The sequence below is a fragment of the Aulonocara sp. 'chitande type north' Nkhata Bay genome, linkage group LG8 (assembly GCF_057382095.1).
Source record: "Aulonocara sp. 'chitande type north' Nkhata Bay isolate Kocher_YH1m ecotype deep benthic linkage group LG8, A_spYH_male_GT1.1, whole genome shotgun sequence".
NCBI lineage: Eukaryota > Metazoa > Chordata > Actinopteri > Cichliformes > Cichlidae > Aulonocara > Aulonocara sp. 'chitande type north' Nkhata Bay.
The window spans coordinates 10,816,014-10,835,667 of record NC_141351.1 but is presented as its reverse complement, the minus strand read 5'-3'; the positions used below and the strand labels follow the sequence as shown (position 1 = coordinate 10,835,667).

Below are 19,654 nucleotides of genomic sequence, written 5' to 3'. Positions count from 1 at the left end.
TCCAAGAAAAGGCTACAATAGCCAGCTATGAGGTCACCCAACTCATCGCAAGACATGGCAAGCCTTTTTCAGATGGAGACCTCATAAAACAAGGCCTCGTTAAAGTCACCGAAATAATGTGGCCGGAAAAGTGCCGGACTTCAACAACGTCAGCATGTCCAGAAATACAGTTGTGTGACGCACTGAAGACTTGTCAGCCAACATTAAACTGCAACTGTCTGATAAAGCTTGTGCTTTTGATTTTTACTCCATCACAAGCAGTGAGAGCACCGATGCCACAGACACCGCACAGCTGCAAATTTTTTTGCGGGGAGTGGACGAGAGCACGAGCACTTTAGGTGAGTAAAAAATAACTGGTCAAAATCTACAGTCATTCCGATTAATTGCTCCTTCCATAATTCCTCTTCTACACCACTGCAATCGGGAAATATAAAATATTTAGGTATTAATGTTTCTCCCAAGCTTGCAGATCTAACTAAATTAAACCATATCCCACTTTTAAAGAAAGTAGAAGGTGATCTGGCTAGGTGGAAATGTCTACCCATATCACTTATGGGAAGGGTTGCTGCTATAAAAATGATGGTCTTACCAAAAATAAATTATTTATTCTCAATGATCCCAACTAAACCGCCACAAGATTGGTTCAGATCTCTAGATTCACGTATGTCCAAATTCCTTTGGAAAAATAAACCCCCACGTATAAGCTTAAAAACACTACAAAAGACCAAGGATAAAGGAGGATTAGAACTACCTAAATTTCAGCACTACTTCTTAGCCAACAGGCTTCAGTTTATCTCAGGATGGCTAAAACATACCCTCTTAGATGAACCTTGGCTAGATGTAGAACAAGCACTTTGCAATAATCTAGAGATTTCAGATCTACCATTTATCAGCTCAAACATCCAACGACATGAATGCTTCAAAAGCGTCAGCATCAGCTCTTCTCTGACAGCATGGGGGGAGTTTCTAAAATTGACGGAGTCTTCATTAATCCCATGCAAACGTACACCTATCTGGAATAACCCTGACATATTACAAAACAATAATATGATAAACTTTTCAGATTGGAGTGGTAAAGGAATCAAATATTTAGAACAAATACTAGAAGGAACAGAATTTATTTCATTTGACAGACTAGTTACACAATATGGGATCAACAAGAAAAGATTTTTAGAATATCAACAAATTAAATCCATAGTAAAAAAGAAATTTAAACCGGGTCAAGTTGAACTACAAACACCACCAAGTGTGGTTCAATTTCTTACTCTTAAAACCCCCAAATTACTATCCAAAATATACAGAATGCTTTTTAAAACAGATGAATCAATATCACTTCCTATTGCAAAATGGGAAGCGGATTTATCAGTTAACTTAGACCTAAACTTCTGGTCTCAGATTTGCTTAAAAACCTTTCATCTAATCAGAAATCCCAGTCTTCAATTAATTAAATACAAAATACTACATAGAGTGCACTATACAGGTCATAGGATGTTCAAGATGGGTTATACGTCTACCAACAACTGCTCACACTGTCAAACCAATACACCGGACAATTATATCAAAGCTCTTTGGTGCTGTCCGCCAGTTCAGAAGTTTTGGTGCGAGATATGTGAAGACTTATCAAAGTGTCTGAAATGTAACATTCCAACTTCCCCTTTAGTGTGTTTGTTGGGCAGCTTAGATAATGTCACTACAGATAACAATATAGCCCATATGGTTTTCACTGCCCTATGCATAGCCAAGAAAACAGTCCTCATGAACTGGAAAAATAATCTTAATTCTAACCAATATAGAAATTATCTATTAGATTACATTAGTCTTGATACAGCCTCTGCCACCACATCAGATCAATTGCTCTGGGCTCCTTTGATTAGCTTCATCACCTAGTGGGGGTGGGGGGGTCATAGTTTGGTCCCACCTTCGCTGTTGTAATTGGTGTGGGGGTAGGGACAGGCTTAGGGCGTCAGGGGGTTCCCCAGGAGCATCTTCCTTGGGGGGCTCAACCCGGGGTAGCGGTCATGGCCTATTAAGGGCTCTGCTGGCTCTTAGGTGACGGTTTCCTCGTGGCTGCGTGCAGTGGGGCTAGGGGAGGGTCTGTGCTGACGGACGTGGGTTACTGACCTGGTAGCCTGGTAGCCCCTGGGTGGGTCTGGGACAGGCGTGAGGTTCTGGGGGCGCTCCGTCTCTGGGCTGGGGCCCTGGCTGGTATGTTGCTGGGGTTGTGGGCGGGTGGGTGTATGGGGGCCCGGCCCTGGCGCAGGGTGCCGCCAGTGCATCGAGCCACCTGGGGGGCTCTTCAACTGGTGGGGGAGGTTGTTACACCTTGCAGGAGCTCTCCTCTCTTCAGGAACTCACTCTGCAGGAGGGGGGGGATACAGGAGAGGTGGAGGAAGATCTCAGCTTGGGCGTCTATTGTCTTGTGTAGTCTGGAAGATGAGTGGATGACGGGGTGGGTGCAGTTTTCTCTGTGGTGGGGTCGGGTGGGCTGTCCCGGGCTCTGTGGGGCCGGGCGGCGCTGCTGTTCTGGGTCCTGGTTCGGATGGGCCTGGGCCCCCTTTCCCTGGCGGGTTGTGGAGTATGGGGGTCAGCGGGGGGAGCTGGCCCCAGGGAGGGGTCACTTGCCCCTCCCTTCCTTCCCTCCCCATCTCCAGCTGCCTCCCTCTTCCCGCTCCACCACAACCACCCACACATGCAGGGCCTTTGGGTAAAGGTGTGTCACCAGGGTGCAGGGGAGGCATCCCCCCCCCCCTGTCCCCTTCTGTCTGCCTTTGCCTCAATTTTATCTCACAACTTAGACATTCACATTACTCACACTCTCATAACACATACATATAGGATCTTGGGGGTGGGCACGATACACGGACTCCAAAAGACCATCAGGGTGTACACCTCACCCCTGGAGTCGTTGCCCACCTCTCAATTTTAAATACACGTAGACACTGAGGGCCATCAGGAGGGGCTATGCACTTACCTGCTGCTCTTTGGCAGGTAGCTCCATGCCCTCCTGGGTTTTAAATGCACCTTAGAACACACATGCATCAACACTACATATGAGCGGGCGGAGGGAGGTTTGGAGTCTTCTCGCACCCCCGTTCTCTGTGACCTGCTGGAGCGGGGGGCCAGGAGGAGGAGTTGGCCGTCCAACTGGGGTCTGGAGTGTGGGGCCTCCCTGCTGCTGCGGAGTCGGGGCGGTCTGCTTCTCCCCACTGCAGGGAAAAGGGTAACACCACCTGGGTCTGGGTGCAGTTTCCCCCTCCAGGGGCAAGGGTACCTAGACCCGGTTCTTAGAGTATGCTTGGGGATTGTGATTGTGTGTACAGTGTCTCTCTATGTCTGTCTCCACGTTGGTTGAGTGTTGAGTAATTGCATATGAGAGCATGAGGGTGGGAATGAATGTTTGTATCTGTGTGTGCCTGTATGTCTGTGTCTATATGTCAGGTTGGGTATCAGACGCCACCTCTCTGGGGACATCTCAGGCCCTCCAAGGTTTGGAGGCCTATCTCCCCCCACCACTTCCCCTGCCGGTGGCGGACTCCCTCAGACATCGGTGCATTGGTGGTTCTTTGTGTCCGGGGATGGGCGCAGGTACACACCGGCTCACTCCTTGGTGGCTGCTTATCGGGGCCTGGAGCCTGGGGCTCGCTCGGGCCACTTCGGTGGTAGGGTGCCCTCGGCCTCTCGGCCTGGGGCTCAGTCACTCTGGCACAGCTGACTGCCGGAGCTCACAGGCACGTCACTGCAACCCCCCCTGGCTTCTGCTCCGCGGCTGCTGAGTGACCCCTCATCTGGGACTCTCCTCAGCTATATATATACACATATATACTGCTAGATGATGTATGATAATACCTACAACCACGGTTACCGAAACTAACAAGCTGATCTACAATACGGCAGCAGTGATCAGTGAGATGCTTGGCTACAAGTTGAACAGCCACAAGGGGAAGTACCCTCCATGGAGAAGGAGGCTAGAGGGCAAGATCAAAGTAGCACGGAGGGAGGTTAGCCAACTAACGGAGTTGCAGAAAGGTGCGACAAAGAAAGTGCCTAAGAAATACAGCAAGCTGTCCATACCTGAGGCCTTGGAAACTGCCAAGCAAAGACTCACAGCCTTGGCCAGCCGCTTAAGGAGGTACACCAGAGAGATAGAAGGCAGGAGAATAAACCAGCTGTTCTCCACAGAACCAGCAAAGGTGTACTCTCAGTGGCAAGGGAACAATAAGAGAACAGCACCACCAAGGCTGGAGACGGAGCAATACTGGAAGAGCATATGGGAGAAGGATGCAACCCATAACGGCAATGCTCAGTGGCTAGAGGATCTGAAGGCAGACCACAGCGACCTCCCTGAACAGGGTCCAGTAACCATCACAGTGGCAGATATCCAAGAAAGGGTCTCCAGTATGAAGAGCTGGACAGCACCAGGGCCCGACATGGTTCACGCCTACTGGCTGAAGAAGCTGACTGCACTCCACGAGCGTCTGGCAGCACAAATGAACCAGCTGCTAGTTAACGAGAGACACCCGGAATGGCTAACTGAAGGCCGGACGGTCCTGATCCCCAAGGACCCCAAGAAGGGACCGGTCCCCTCCAACTACCGACCAATAACCTGCCTCAGTACTACATGGAAGCTCCTGTCAGGCATCATATTGGCTAAGATGAACAGGCACATGGGTCAATACATGAGCGGGACACAGAAAGGAATTGGCAAGAATACCAGAGGCGCAAAACACCAGCTACTGGTAGACAGAACAATCAGCCGAGACTGCAAGACCAGACTGACCAACCTGTGCACTGCCTGGATTGATTACAAGAAGGCCTATGACTCAATGCCCCACAGCTGGATACTGGAATGCCTAGAATTGTACAAGATCAATGGGACCCTAAGAGCCTTCATCAGGAACTCAATGGGGATGTGGCGTACAACACTAGAGGCCAACTCTAAGCCCATAGCACAAGTCACCATCAAGTGCGGGATCTACCAAGGAGATGCTCTGTCCCCACTGCTGTTCTGCATAGGCCTGAACCCCCTCAGTGAGATCATTAACAAGACTGGCTACGGATACCGACTACGGAACGGAGCAGTTGTCAGCCACCTCCTGTACATGGATGACATCAAGCTGTATGCCAAGAGTGAACGAGACATCGATTCACTGATCCACACTACCAGGCTATACAGCAATGACATTGGAATGTCGTTCGGACTGGAGAAGTGTAGTCGGATGGTAACAAAGAGAGGGAAGGTAGTCAGAACTGAGGGGATTGAACTACCAGAAGGCAACATTGCAGACATAGAGGACAGTTACAAGTACTTGGGGATCCCGCAGGCGAATGGGAACCATGAAGAGGCCGCTAGAAAAGCTGCAACCACCAAGTACCTGCAGAGGGTCAGGCAAGTCCTGAGGAGTCAGCTGAATGGTAAGAACAAGATCCGAGCCATCAACACGTACGCCCTGCCCGTGATCAGGTACCCTGCTGGGGTAATAGGCTGGCCAAAGGAGGAGATAGAAGCCACTGACATAAAGACAAGAAAGCTCCTTACCATGCATGGAGGGTTTCACCCCAAGTCCAGCACCCTGAGGCTGTATGCTAAGCGGAAGGAAGGGGGCCGGGGACTGGTGAGTGTCAGCACCACAGTCCAGGATGAGACAACGAACATCCAAGAATACATTGGGAAGATGGCCCCAACTGACCGAGTGCTCAGTGAATACCTCAGGCAGCAGAAACCCAAGAAAGAGGAGGGAGACGAGGAACCATCATGGAAGGACAGGCCCCTGCACGGTATGTACCACCGGCAGATAGAGGAGGTGGCTGATATCCAGAAATCCTACCAGTGGCTGGACAAAGCTGGACTGAAAGACAGCACAGAGGCACTAATCATGGCAGCACAAGAACAAGCTCTGAGCACAAGATCCATAGAGGCTGGGGTCTATCACACCAGGCAAGACCCCAGGTGCAGGCTGTGTAAAGATGCCCCAGAGACAATCCAGCACATAACAGCAGGGTGCAAGATGCTAGCAGGCAAGGCATACATGGAACGCCATAACCAAGTGGCCGGCATAGTGTACAGGAACATCTGTGCCGAGTATAACCTGGAAGTCCCGAGGTCAAAATGGGAGATGCCCCCAAGGGTGGTGGAGAATGACCGAGCTAAGATCCTGTGGGACTTCCAGATACAGACGGACAAAATGGTGGTGGCTAACCAACCGGACATAGTGGTGGTAGACAAACAGAAGAAGACTGCCGTAGTGATCGATGTAGCGGTTCCGAATGACAGCAATATCAGGAAGAAGGAACACGAGAAGCTGGAGAAATACCAAGGGCTCAGAGAAGAGCTCGAGAGGATGTGGAGGGTGAAGGTAACGGTGGTCCCCGTGGTAATCGGAGCACTAGGTGCGGTGACTCCCAAGCTAGGCGAGTGGCTCCAGCAGATCCCGGGAACAACATCGGAGATCTCTGTCCAGAAGGGCGCAGTCCTGAGAACAGCTAAGATACTGCGCAGGACCCTCAAGCTCCCTGGCTGGTATGTATGTATGTATGTATGTATATATATATATGTGTGTGTGTGTGTGTGTGTATGTGTGTGTATATATATATATATATATATATATATACACATACACACACATATACATATGTGTGTATATATATATATATATGGGGCGACCGTGGCTCAGGGGTTTGGGAATCGCATCTGTAACCGGAGGGTCGCCGGTTCGATCCCTGGGCTCTCTGTCCTGGTCGTTGTGTCCTTGGGCAAGACACTTTACCCTACTTGCCTACTGGTGCTGGCCAGAGGGGCCGATGGCGCGATATGGCAGCCTCGGTTCTGTCAGTCTGCCCCAGGGCAGCTGTGGCTGCAACTGTAGCTTGCCTGGACCATATGTATATATATATATATACTCAACAAAAATATAAACGCAACACCTTTGTTACTGCTCCCATTCCCCATGGGATGAACGTAGAGACCTAAAATTCATTCCAGATACACAATATAACCATCCCTCCCAAACAGTGGTCACAAATCAGTCCAAATGTGTGGTAGTGGGCACATCTGCTATATTGAGATAATCCATCCCACCTCACAGGTGTGCCACATCAGGATGCTGATCTGACATCATGAGTAGTGCACAGGTGTACCTCAGACTGCCCACAACAAAAGGCTACCCTGGAATGTGCAGTTTTGTCTCACAGCAAAATGCCACAGATGCCACAAGCAATGAGGGAGCGTGCAATTGGCATGCTGACAGCAGGAATGTCAACCAGATCTGTCACCCGTGCATTGAATGTTCATTTCTCAACCATAAGCCGTCTCCACAGGCGTTTCAGAGAATATGGCAGCACATCCAACCGGCCTCACAACCACAGACCTCGTGTAACCACACCAGCCCAGGACCTCCACATCCAGCAGGTTCACCTCCAAGATCGTCTGAGACCAGCCACCCAGACAGTTGCTGGAACAATTGGTTTGCACAACCAAACAATTTCTGCACAAACTTTCAGAAACCGTCTCAGGGACGCTCAACTGCATGCCCGTCGTCCTCATCGGGGTCTTGACCTGACTCCAGCTCGTCGCCGTAACAGACTTGTGTGGGCAAATGCTCACATTCGATGGCGTCTGGCACGTTGGAGAGGTGTGCGCTTCACGGATGAATCATGGTTCACATTGTTCAGGGCAGATGGCAGCTGAGAATGTCCCAGTTCTTGCATGGCCAGCATACTCACCGGACATGTCACCCATTGAGCATGTTCGGGATGTGCTTGACAGCGTGTACCAGTTCCCACGAATATCCAACAACCTCGCACAGCCATTGAAGTGGAGCGGACCAACATTCCACAGGCCACAATTGGCAATCTGATAGACTCCATGCGACGATGTGTTGCACTGCATGAGGCAAATGGTGGTCACACCAGATACTGACCGGTTCTGGGTCCCCAGACCCCCAATAGCGCAAAAAACTGCACATTCCAGGGTGGCCTTTTGTTGTGGGCAGTCTGAGGTACACCTGTGCACTACTCATGATGTCAGATCAGCATCCTGATGTGGCACACCTGTGAGGTGGGATGGATTATCTCAATATAGCAGATGTGCCCACTACCACACATTTGGACTGATTTGTGACCACTGTTTGGGAGGGATGGTTATATTGTGTATCTGGAATGAATTTTAGGTCTCTACGTCCATCCCATGGGGAATGGGAGCAGTAACAAAGGTGTTGCGTTTATATTTTTGTTGAGTGTATATATATTCCACAGTAATGTGCAGGTACACATGCTTCAAATATCAATAATGCGCATCAATTCTGTCACTACCCTGCTTTTGCGCACCACTTTCTTATATGCGTTTATTTTGTAAACACACAGAGTACACACCACTGTGCACAGCCCAGGCACACGCAAAATCAGCTGATCTCATCTGATGCACATCTGCTCCTTGATCAAGTGACATTTGTCCTGATTTTTGGCACGAGTGGCGTACGATCAGCACCGCAGCTGGATGGCCCGATTTACATACCCGGCGCAGCTGATACTCACCAGAATAATTTACTAAAATTAGTTATTAAGTCTGTTTTTAAGTCCAGTTCAGTCTGTTAATGTTGATAACGGTTTCAAACGAACGTTATTAGGCTTAGCAACACACCTATTAACTTAAATAACAAGCTTGAAATGTACCCGTCCCATTTTCCCCTTTGTTTTTTTCTCTGTACTGTAAATCTTCCGTCTAAGAAGAAATCTGAGGCTGCTGTTCTGAGAATGAGCTACCAAAGCTTTTTCTGAATAAATCAATAAAGATCCATTTATGGAAAGCTGTGATGAAGGCAGTTTTGTCTTTAATTATATTCAACAATATAACATATTTGACCACTTTTAAGTGATTTTTCTAACTTTAATACACTAAAGTTAAGGTTATATACCTAATTTCTAGTAAGTGGTCCAGCCCCTCCTATATTTTTATGTATGTGGCCCTCAGTGAAAAAAGTTTGGACACCACTGGTTTACAGCATCCTGCCATGAAGTTACATTTGTCCCTACTCATTGGGGACCCTCATGTTAACTTTTATCTAGTGGAAAAAAGCACTCTGTAGCGGCCGCGACCGCTGGCGATAAGGAAAGGCTGCTCTTTATAGAGGACTCACGATGTTTTCTGGTTGACTCCAGCTCCGAGAAGAGCCTTGGGAACTCTTGTGTTGTCTTTGCATACCTCCACAATGGTTTATTATTTAATCTTAAATTTTTTGGGGGGAGATTTCCCGTGTACCACTACAGGGAGCCTAAGTATCACCAGCAGTACTCGTACCACAGTTTGAGAACCACTGTTATAAAGCATTAATTTCTAATATGATGCTAGTCTTCTGTAAACTAATTATAAAATAATATATCTGCTCTGTATGTCTGCTGTTATTTTTCTAATTAATATGATAGAATGATAAGACTTCATATGAAATGTAATTCTACCCACATCCTCCATATAATAAATACAGAAGAATAATACAATTTATTTTTATACATGTTACATATTTCATAATTCATTTCTTAACAAATCCATTCACATTGTAAATGTTTTCACAATTACAGCAATTCTTTAGTAGCTTTTTAACTAACTGTAGACAAGCAGTTTGATTCTTAATAGTAATAATAGTTACTTTAAAAATACACCTTAAAGCTCATACATGAGATGAGTGTCCAGAAAATCACTCAGGTAATCGCAAATAACAGAATATCATGCAAGAAGTCTTACAATGAAGCAAAATTACTGAATGTATTGTATCGTAGGATGGTAATTCCTGACTTTTTCTACAGTGGTCCCTCAACATACAGTGTCTGCTCCTTATGCCTTGTCATCAGGTACCAGCGTGAGATTTAATCAGTTTGTACACAATTGTGCTGTCCTTCTCTCACAGTATGATTTGAAAAGTTTTAGGGTCCTGAAAAAGAAATTTTTGTGTGTCTATTGCAAAAATGAAATTTACTTTCACATTGTAAGGTTCACTTTGTGCCCCTTTGTCAGGACCGTGAACAACAGATGGGAACCTCTGCTAGAGGTGATAGTGAATGAATGAGTGAGGAAGTGATGTTAGGTTGTTTTTTGTTTATTCAGTCTGTTCTAATATGAATCTAGCAGGTTCATTTCTAAAACAGGAGGATGCATACACATCTACAAATATGTGTTTGTTGTAGGTGCACCTTCATCAGTTCCTGGACCTGGGCCATCTTCTTCTTGATTGAGGGTCCATTTATAATGACTGTTGAAAAATCCAGTCTAGCAGTGAAAAAAAAATGAAATAACAGTACAATAACTGTTATAACTTTTTGAAGTTGTGAAATCCACCAAAAAAAAGTAAGAAGAGTGTTTCACCTTATACAGCCCAGCCGTGAGTACAACCAAAAAAGCCAACCCTCCCAGGGATCCTATGACAATTGGTTTGATGAAATCTGGTTTAGGATACACCTGCACCACTGTCTCAATCTGATAGATGAAGTGCACATAAATTACCTGTAGGCTGCTCAAATCCACCCAAATGTCTTTTTCACCAAGCTTCACTGGAACCCGGATCACTAAAGTGAAATTAAGCGATCTGATGTCATTTTTAACCTAAACAAGAAAAGAAGAGCACAACCAATCATTGCAGTTAGGTCTAAATCATACAATGAACTTTAAAAAATACTGATATATACAGATTTGTACCTTGATTGATTGTTGGATGGGTTTTTGCAAATGAATTATCCCCAAAGTGAAACTTCTGTAGCTGAGAGGAGTTAACCAAAAATATTTCAATCATTAAATAACTATTATTATAAATAATATCAATAAATCATCATTTGTTAATTTCTTAATGGTTTGCTTTTGTTAAAACAGAAAAACACATACCTTTCAAATGTCATTGAAATGCTGTATTTTACATCAATCCATTTCTTTTTGTAGAGTTCACTTGTAGGGGCATGCTCCTGATTTCCACTGAAAAGGAAAAGTGAAATGATTTGTACCGTATATGTGAGGTTATTGCCTAAATGAAGTGCACCTGGACTAAATGAACAGTACCTGGTGGCATTTGCAGTGACAAAGAGCTTCCTCTCAAGTCGACTGTCTGCTTCAATCCCATAGGAGACAATGAAGGAAACCTAAATTCAAATGAAGAAGACAGATTGGAATGACTCCTGTTTTTACTAAACTGTGCAGAAGGGAGAATGGATCATTTGGTCAAAAAAAAAAAAACAAAAAACAAAAACACAAACCTCAGTTCTGTTCTTGAAAACTGGCTTGTCAATAGTGCAGTCTGTCCTTCCTCGTGATAAGTCATCTTCACTGTCCACAGAGTTGCACTCAATTCTTCCCTTTATTAGAAAACAAAATGACTGCTGGATGCATTGGAAGAGCTGCAGATCAGTGATGAACTGATACAGACTTGATCCTGATGCTTTACCTGCTGAATGGTGAACTTCCTGTAGGAGAGTCCAGCTGGGTACGTGAGAATAACACGGCTGTTGTAGGATTTTTCTCCTCTGTTCTCCACTGTGACTGTGACATCTAAAAGCTCATCAATGCCCAGTTTAACCACTGAGGATCTGTGGAGTATTAAGGAGGATGAGAACAAGGCAAAACAAGACAAGACTACAGGCATACCAATGTCAGAGTATATCAAATATGATGTACTTTGAGCTTTGATAAACCATGTTATTTTTTTAGTTCAAACAGTAAGGTAAAAATGGCTGTGCTAAGATATTGGCGCTAAATTCATCCCTTTTTATTGAGTTAACATTCTAATATTTGGTTGTTAGCACAAACAAAACAACTGAGTGTCATCACTTTCAAAAATATTAATGATGGTCATGTAAAGACAAGTTAAGTGACATTAAATTCAGCTTGCAAATAACAACACATTTGAAGAAAACAAGATTCACACGCAAAGCTTAAGTTTTGTAACAGTGCCTCACCTGGTGAAGTTGAAATCCACTTTCAGGTTATCAACGCATTTGTTGTCAGTTCCACAGTTGATCTCAAACCCTAACTGTGGAAGAGAGCATAATGGAAAAGTACATATTATACATTATTTAAAGGTGAAGTGTCTTGCCCAAGGACACAACGACCGAGACTGTCCAAGCTGGGGCTCGAACCAGCAACCTTCGGATTACAAGGCGAACTCCCAACTCTTGAGCCACGATCACTTGTACTCACACAACAATCAGCTGGTTTCAGTTGTTTGATAGAGGAGGAAAATAAAGGTGTGGTCTAGGGATGCACCGATACCACTTTTTTGAAAACGAGTACGAGTACTTGCATTTCAGTACTCGCCGATACAGAGTACTTAATAAAAACATGATTTAAATTTACAGGTAACAGCTTTAGTCCTGTAATTTAACAAAAAACAAACAAACAAACAAGGGACTAGTTTGGAATTAAGAACATTTATTTAAAATGAAAAGCATGTTGTTTGCAACATATTACAGAATAAATAATTATAAAAAAACAAAATTTTAAATTTGTTCGTCTGTTTTTCTGTTTAGAAGTCACACTAGCACAGTCACAGCTGGGATGACATCAGAGGCTAGTGCGTCGTAGCTGCTCACTTTTTTAGTTAGTTCCTCAAAGGGGCGAGGATGGCAACAGTCGTCTCCATAAGAGCCCATTGGTTAGCGGTGAGATAGTCAGGGAGTTCATGCTCGGACACATACACGCCCAGCACTCGCTTTTGCTCAATGAGGGACTGGAGTACGTCCTGCTGCAGTCTCTTTATTGGCTGGTTGAGCTGTCCCTGAATGTCCTCGAGGCGGGAGTAGGCTAAGGCGGAATGTTTAAAATGTCCAACTATTTTCCGCCCCACTGCTATAGCATCAGCTATGCTCCTCTGTGCTAATAAGCCCTCGTGAACAACCAGTTGGAGCGTGTGCGCGACATATGGCAGACTTGGGAGCCCTGCGTCATTCATGGCTTTAATCATGTTTTTGGCATTGTCACAAGGCACAACATGTACTGATGTCTTAGGTATACCCCATGTCTGGAGCATTTCCTCAAACACATGCGCTATAGCCTGGCTGGTGTGCGAGCCGCGGAATTGTTTGGCATGTAATGGCTCGTTGCGGCGTGAAACTCGTCTATCCACTGGGAGGTTAGGCTAATCAGCCACACGGGGCTAACCCTGCTTGTCCAAATATCCGTGGTGAAACTAAACGCAGAGGAGGCTTGCAGTAGGCTGTGGATATGTTTTTTCATGGACTCGTGTAGTTTAGGCAGCTCTGTGTCAGTCATGTAGTGGCGGCTTGGGACATCGTATCTGGGCTCCAGAACATGGAGGAGACGCAGGAATCCAACATTTTCTACCTCCGAGAGTGGCTGGTCACTCAATGCAATGTACTTGATAATTGCCTGTGTTATTTTCACAGCATGTAGATTGTCTCTGGACATTTTCTCTCGTCTTGCAAGAGTTTGCTGCAGCGTGGGTTGTGTTGGATTAGAAGCGTGGGTAAACTCCTTGTACTCATTGTCGTGTTGGGATTTTAGGTGCTTGATTAAATTGCTTGTGTTAAATGCACTACCTTTTGAGCCTCCTCTGGACAATTTCGCTGAGCACAATTTGAAGTCCGCCTTTGTTTTGTCATGTTCGTTCACTTTGAAATAGTTCCACATGGCTGACATGTCTCGCCTCCCCTTCTCCCCCACTCTGAGCTGCAGCCGGGGCCTGGGGACGGGCACTCGGCGCCTGTGATTAACCCCTTATACACCGCTCAAACATAGACATTTCTCAGACTGTGGTATCGGTCCCCAGTATTGGGGGACTTTTAACGAGTACGAGTACTTTAGAAAATGTGGTATCGAGGCCGATACCAGATATCGGTATCGGTGCATCCCTAGTGTGGTATACAGCATGGATATGGACAGTACTTTTATTCATAAAGAATGAGAGCATGATGGTAAAGTATAAAGTGAATCAGGAACAGAAACAACTGCATTATGCTGCTGACACAACTTCAGCTCTTTGCAATCAGCTGCACAGACAACATGCGGCCTCTGCTTCTACCTGTTCATGTTTCTAAAGTAGAATCACTGTGGCGATCGCTTGAAAGTCTCTTTTTGTAGGGTTTCATATTTGCTTTTTGCTATCAGCTTTGTATTCATACATAAATACTAAGAGGAAGGTCATATGTCATACTTATCTTAAAAAAAAATAAATAAATAAATAAATAAATAAATAAATAAATAAATAAAAAAGTCGAATTTCCCAGAGGAATCCACCCGAGGGATTAATAAAGTTCTATCTTATCTTATCTTATCTTATCTCTTATCTTATGTGTGACTTAAAAACACATTTTTTTTTCTATTTGATATTTATTTCTGAACAGGCAGAAGGCCTTCATGGGCTCAGCTTAAAACATGTCGTCACTGCACTAATGGTGACTCATTTACTTCAAGTACTTGCACAGAAGTCGCTCAAAGAAGTATCAGTCAGTTGCATGCCTACAATAAAATTGATTCAGTAAAGTTAAGGGCAAACCTAAAAGTTTCTCATAACTTCATAAAGACTAGCCTCAGTTGGTCAGCTAATAGGGTTTTTAAAGGTTTACTTACAGGATGAATGGTTGTTGTTTGGGCCTGCGGGGCGAGACTTGGTCTGAGGTTTGTGTTTGAGGGCAAACCATTAAACGTGAATTTGAGCTCATTGGAAAGTTGGTTGAGAGCATCTTTGGGGCAAGCCTGCAAGAAGAGGTTTAGATTCAATGTTGGAGGAGTCTTAAAAGTAAAATTAATTAAACAAAATCTTAAGTTTAATGACTTTGAAGGATTTTAAGATTACTATTAGATCTTACCTCAATGAGGAATTTTACAGTTGAACATTTTTTTATTCCCAAGTCAACAGTAACTGATCCAGACTGCTCTCGTTGTTTCCCACTGGTGTAAGCTCGGTTGTTTGGAGGCTTGCGAGTGGCATCCAGTGTTATAGTGTAATCAATCCTTGCTCGAGCTAAAATAGAGAAATATAATTTGATTTTAATGTTGCAAGTTTAAATACAATAAAAATAAAATGATGTGCAGTGATTGAGAAAAAGAGAGAAGGATGATTAACCTGTGCCGACTGCAGACACTCTGCTCATATTAAAGCAGATTTCAGCTGTATTCTCTGACGGTTTTGAGCAGTCTAAATTCTGTGTAGGGATTTTGTTTGGGCTAAACGATACCTCAGCTTTCACCATTACTATGGGTCTTGATCTGGAAAGTAAAAAAAAAAAAAAAAAAAAAAACACGTGTGAAGGACATGGCAGATGGCTGCCCCTGCCTGAGCCGTGTTCAGACAGAGGTTTCTTCCTGTTAAAGGGGAGAATTTCCTTTTGGAAAGAGAACTTTTGATTTTATCTAATTGTCTGGGTTAAGCTGTGTGGAAGAGAAAATATGGACCTGAGAAATGATATCTAAACCAAAAAGGCAGCTTTAATGCTGAATACTTTCAAAACAAAAGAAAAAAAAAAAGCAAGGGATTCAAAACCAGAAATCACAGGACTTATTTAGAGGGAATATGCAACACGGAACAGAGGGAGACTCAGACAGTATAAAACATCAGATAATGATGGAGATAGGAAACAATGAAACAAAACACAACTGAAAATAATAAACTAATAATTCAGAGAGGTAAGTATGAGAATAAAGGGAAACACTGGGGCGCACTAGAAAGTCAGAAACTAAAAACTTAATAAAAATTGAAGGTCTAAATCATACCCCAAACCCCAAAAAACAGAAATGCTGTAAATTATTGTTAATGATTTGTGTAATAATTTAACATAAATCATTAAAGCTTTTAATAAAATATATTTGTAAATGTGCCATTCTTATAATAATGAACTTTAGAATGTACCTAAATATTTGACCATTACCTGGACTTACCTCAGTAAGACAACTCTACCCTTTGAACCCACCGCTAAGTCAGGCAGTTCATCACCACTCTGGTCAAAAGACGACTGACTGATTGACATGCCAAAGAACTTCAGTCCTGACTGGACCTCAGAGCCAGTAATTCTCTGAAATATTTTAATTAATCAGATTTCATAAAATATTGACTTTACTTGATAGATGAGTTTAGACATCTTTGTGAGTACTTTGATGTTGTGTACCTGTGAGTAAGTAGGACTGATTCTTCCTCCTCCTTCGCCATTAAATATGTAGATGCTGCCTTCACCATTATTCTCCAAAGGTGCTCCAACTGCCAAATCCATGAATCCATCTGAGTTTAGATCAGGCAGCACAGCAAGAGAAGAGCCGAACCTTCCTTTGACAGCTGCATGTCCTCTTAGTACTAACGGATCATCAAAATTACACTCCACAATCTGAAAGGAAGAGAGTTAATATTTTATGAACATTAAGAAAGTTGACAAATAAACCGAATAATTTAACTGCAGTAGATAAAACTGTGATTTACCAAACCAGTTAATCTGCAAACATAAACTCTTCCCTCTCTATCAGGCTCCATGTACATTGGGGCTGATATGAAGATTAGATCAGTGATATCATCATTATTTATGTCCATGGTACACACCTCTGCCCCAAAATATTCACCAGTCTGATACTGTGTAAGGAAGATATTATTATTTTTGTATCTGAGATAATAATTTCTATGGAAATTATAATTTAATTCATATCTGTCTTAATACAAATGAATACCTGTGATGAAAAGGGCTCAATCTTTTGGTTTTTCAAGTTTTCTCTGTTAACAGCAAACACAGCTCCTCTGTGTTTATATCTTGGAGCACCAACAAATGTCAGAGAGCCATGCCAGGATTTAGCAATCGCCATGGAGTAACCTAGAATTTTGGTTTTCAAAAGGAGAAGACAGATTAAGATTCCTGATTAATCCTTTTAAATTATGTCTGTTTTGCAAACTATTCTTACCAAGATAACTGTCAGGCTCCAAAGACACATCCTCATATGTTTTCACCTTCTGGCCTCCTGTTGTGTATTGCACGTAGCCTCCCTTCCACTGGTTTGCACCAACAATAGACATCTGAATTCCCTACAGTGCAGACAGAAAATACATTTTCTACACAATTTATTTTACATTTAAAATCTGGACTGTGTTTAACCTGTATTTGCCATTAGAACTTAAAAACTGCCACAAAGGCACATGTGAATCTTTCTTTCTATGACTAGACTGTCTGGTGAATTTCAGGTAGTTTTAATTACCTCGGGCACATAAACTGCACTGAATCCCTCTTGAGACATTTCCATTTTCAGTGACTCTCCACTGCTTTGAGATCCTGTAACAGAAAAATAAATGAGAAGGTAAAAGAGAGACACGATGAGCCAAATTCAATTTGAAGGTTCATTTTTTTAAAAACTACTGAGCATTTATTGCTCATTTCACAAAATGTAAAGTTACATTTGCTTTTACAGGTGACTTTACTGAATACAGTACAATAAAGTTAATACAATGTACTAATTTTAGTTGCTTCTTATTGTAGCATTTTACACAACAAATGAAAGTTAACTGCTTCAATTCCAGAAGGACACAGATCCTCATAATGAATGTGAAAAAAATCCCTTGTGAATAAGTGAGCGGCTGAAAGTAGCATTTATTACAGTGCAATCATTTTAATTTTTGAAACATTTACAGGAATTTTAACAAAGTTGTAACAATAAATTTATGTTTGTACCTTCGATTGAGAAAATTTTGTCCTGCAGATTCTGTCTTATTACTTCAAGTGCGTCGAAGTTCTCCACTTGAAAGACGTGTTTGTTTGAGGGAGATGATGCAATGGTGTCCAGTTCTCTTCTGGCATCAGGTTTATTAAATGCATTCCCCACCTTGTTGACAAATATTTTTGAGTCCTCATACTACAAAAATTTTTTGCTCACTTTATTAAAATACATTCGTTAAACTTCACTTGATTTACAAACAGGTTTTAAACTCGCTAACACTGAATAGAACCTAAATCCATGATAACATTTATGTCATGCTATGAAATAGTTTTTACACATATTTTTTCCTCTACTAGCTGTATTTGTATTACACACATATCTCATGTTTCCATTAGTAATTCAGCTTTTTCATTTAAGAGACTTCATTTAAATTTTACATGGTCAGTGAGTTTGGCTTTGATTTAAATAAATGCACTACATGTACATTATATGGTGCATATACAAATGTGTGGCCAGCATGTAACCAAAACTCCTAATCTTTGAATTCGGGTGTCTTCGGTCATATCACTACAGGCAAAAAAAATTCAATCCCTTAGCCATGCAGTCTGAATTTACAAATATTTGTGAATGAGTGAGTCATTCTAAAGAGCTCACTGAATTTAAGTGTAGTACTGTAATATGATCGCACTGCTGCAACAAGTCACCAAATTTTATTTGGTCTGCCTGTATATTTCATGATTGACTTTAAGCCAAGCAACTTCAGGAGCTGTAGTGAGTGGGTGGTTCAGGACTTTTCTCCCTATAGTGCAGCATAATGTGACTGTAGTGTGACAACTGAATAAAACTCATTATTATAAAACTCAACATACTGCAGGTTTAAATAATGGAAGTACTTACCCCAATAGCAAATCGAACAATGTTTTTACTCTCTGCTAGCTGTGCTGCACCTCCCAGATCAGTCTGTTCATGAGATTGTCCATCAGTAAGTACTATCAAGACCTTCTTGACATTTTGTCTGGAACCACTTTGTGGTGTGAAAACATTGTTCCTGTCAAATAAAAAAACAAATCTCATTTCAAAATATTGTTTTACAGTTGATCTTGTAAATTATACACAATCAGGTAAACTGCATTATTATTATTATTATTTCTACATGTCATTCTCTTTGGCAATTTTTTAAACTTTTTGTACAAATCAACGTTATGCAAGTTTGTTTGTTTGTTTGTTTTATTTTTTTCAAATTAAACTCAGCAAATATTTGAATTTAGCCTTAGTTGGGGCCATATCATCTTCTCAGTAGAAGATGACACTCTGAAGCACAAGTTTGTGTACAGTGTGTCTTTTAAAAGGCTTCCCTCAGTCATACAGTCCACACAGTACTTAATGTGATCAGATTTATGGAAAAAAATCAACTGGACAATAATGTATCTGCACTTCTTCACTATTATAACTGCAGTACTTACACAACATATCTGATGGCCTTGGTTGTGTAAGTAGCTCCCTCCTGTTGACTGATGTCATTGATGTCAGTCTCCACTGATCCAGATGAGGAAAATTTCTTAAAGTAAAAGTGAACCTGCGGTGAAGTAGAGAACTGGGAAACAGAAAACTGAAAAAGAGAGAAAAAAATACTTAATAGAAATAAAAATGTAGCTATTTTATGTCTTTGCCATGATTTTACTGACAGAGGGACAGCAGCTGCTCACCTGTGTGTCACTTAAGAGAAATGATTCGATTAGATCTTTCACAAATTTCTTCATTGTTTGAAAAGCAGTATTATCTATACTGCCTGAACCATCCAACAGAAAGGCAATGTCTGCTTGTGTTCTACACTCTGTCAAAGAGATGGATTCAAAATTATATTGTTTTAAACTCATATCATGCAAGCAAAATGATTTTGTACCTTGGTAAAGGGTCAGTGAATACCACACATTTAAACATAGTCCCTTTAAAGTGTCCCCTTCGAACATTTTAGAGGGCACCACTAAATGTAATCAGGTACCAGGAGTAATGATATACATGGTGTGTGTGTGTGTGTGT

General features: G+C 42.7%; 1 protein-coding gene across 1 annotated transcript in view; it reads right to left on the bottom strand.

Moving 5' to 3' along the window:
• Positions 1 to 9,678: 9,678 nt before the first annotated feature.
• LOC147323238 (integrin alpha-M-like) overlaps positions 9,679 to 19,654 on the bottom strand; it is a 12,186-nt gene continuing 2,210 nt past the window's right edge. The window contains exons 5-25 of the mRNA XM_086303495.1: positions 19,321 to 19,448; positions 19,078 to 19,223; positions 18,512 to 18,662; positions 17,629 to 17,779; positions 17,159 to 17,232; positions 16,868 to 16,988; positions 16,640 to 16,779; positions 16,398 to 16,544; positions 16,093 to 16,305; positions 15,866 to 15,999; positions 15,054 to 15,196; positions 14,797 to 14,951; positions 14,558 to 14,683; positions 11,929 to 12,002; positions 11,418 to 11,559; positions 11,230 to 11,328; positions 11,036 to 11,115; positions 10,865 to 10,951; positions 10,682 to 10,742; positions 10,352 to 10,588; positions 9,679 to 10,255 (exon numbers count right to left, since the gene is read on the bottom strand). Of these exons, the coding sequence (XP_086159621.1) occupies positions 10,151 to 10,255; positions 10,352 to 10,588; positions 10,682 to 10,742; positions 10,865 to 10,951; positions 11,036 to 11,115; positions 11,230 to 11,328; positions 11,418 to 11,559; positions 11,929 to 12,002; positions 14,558 to 14,683; positions 14,797 to 14,951; positions 15,054 to 15,196; positions 15,866 to 15,999; positions 16,093 to 16,305; positions 16,398 to 16,544; positions 16,640 to 16,779; positions 16,868 to 16,988; positions 17,159 to 17,232; positions 17,629 to 17,779; positions 18,512 to 18,662; positions 19,078 to 19,223; positions 19,321 to 19,448 (2,714 nt within the window). The 3' untranslated portion in view covers positions 9,679 to 10,150. The remainder of the gene's footprint in view (positions 10,256 to 10,351; positions 10,589 to 10,681; positions 10,743 to 10,864; positions 10,952 to 11,035; positions 11,116 to 11,229; positions 11,329 to 11,417; positions 11,560 to 11,928; positions 12,003 to 14,557; positions 14,684 to 14,796; positions 14,952 to 15,053; positions 15,197 to 15,865; positions 16,000 to 16,092; positions 16,306 to 16,397; positions 16,545 to 16,639; positions 16,780 to 16,867; positions 16,989 to 17,158; positions 17,233 to 17,628; positions 17,780 to 18,511; positions 18,663 to 19,077; positions 19,224 to 19,320; positions 19,449 to 19,654) is intronic.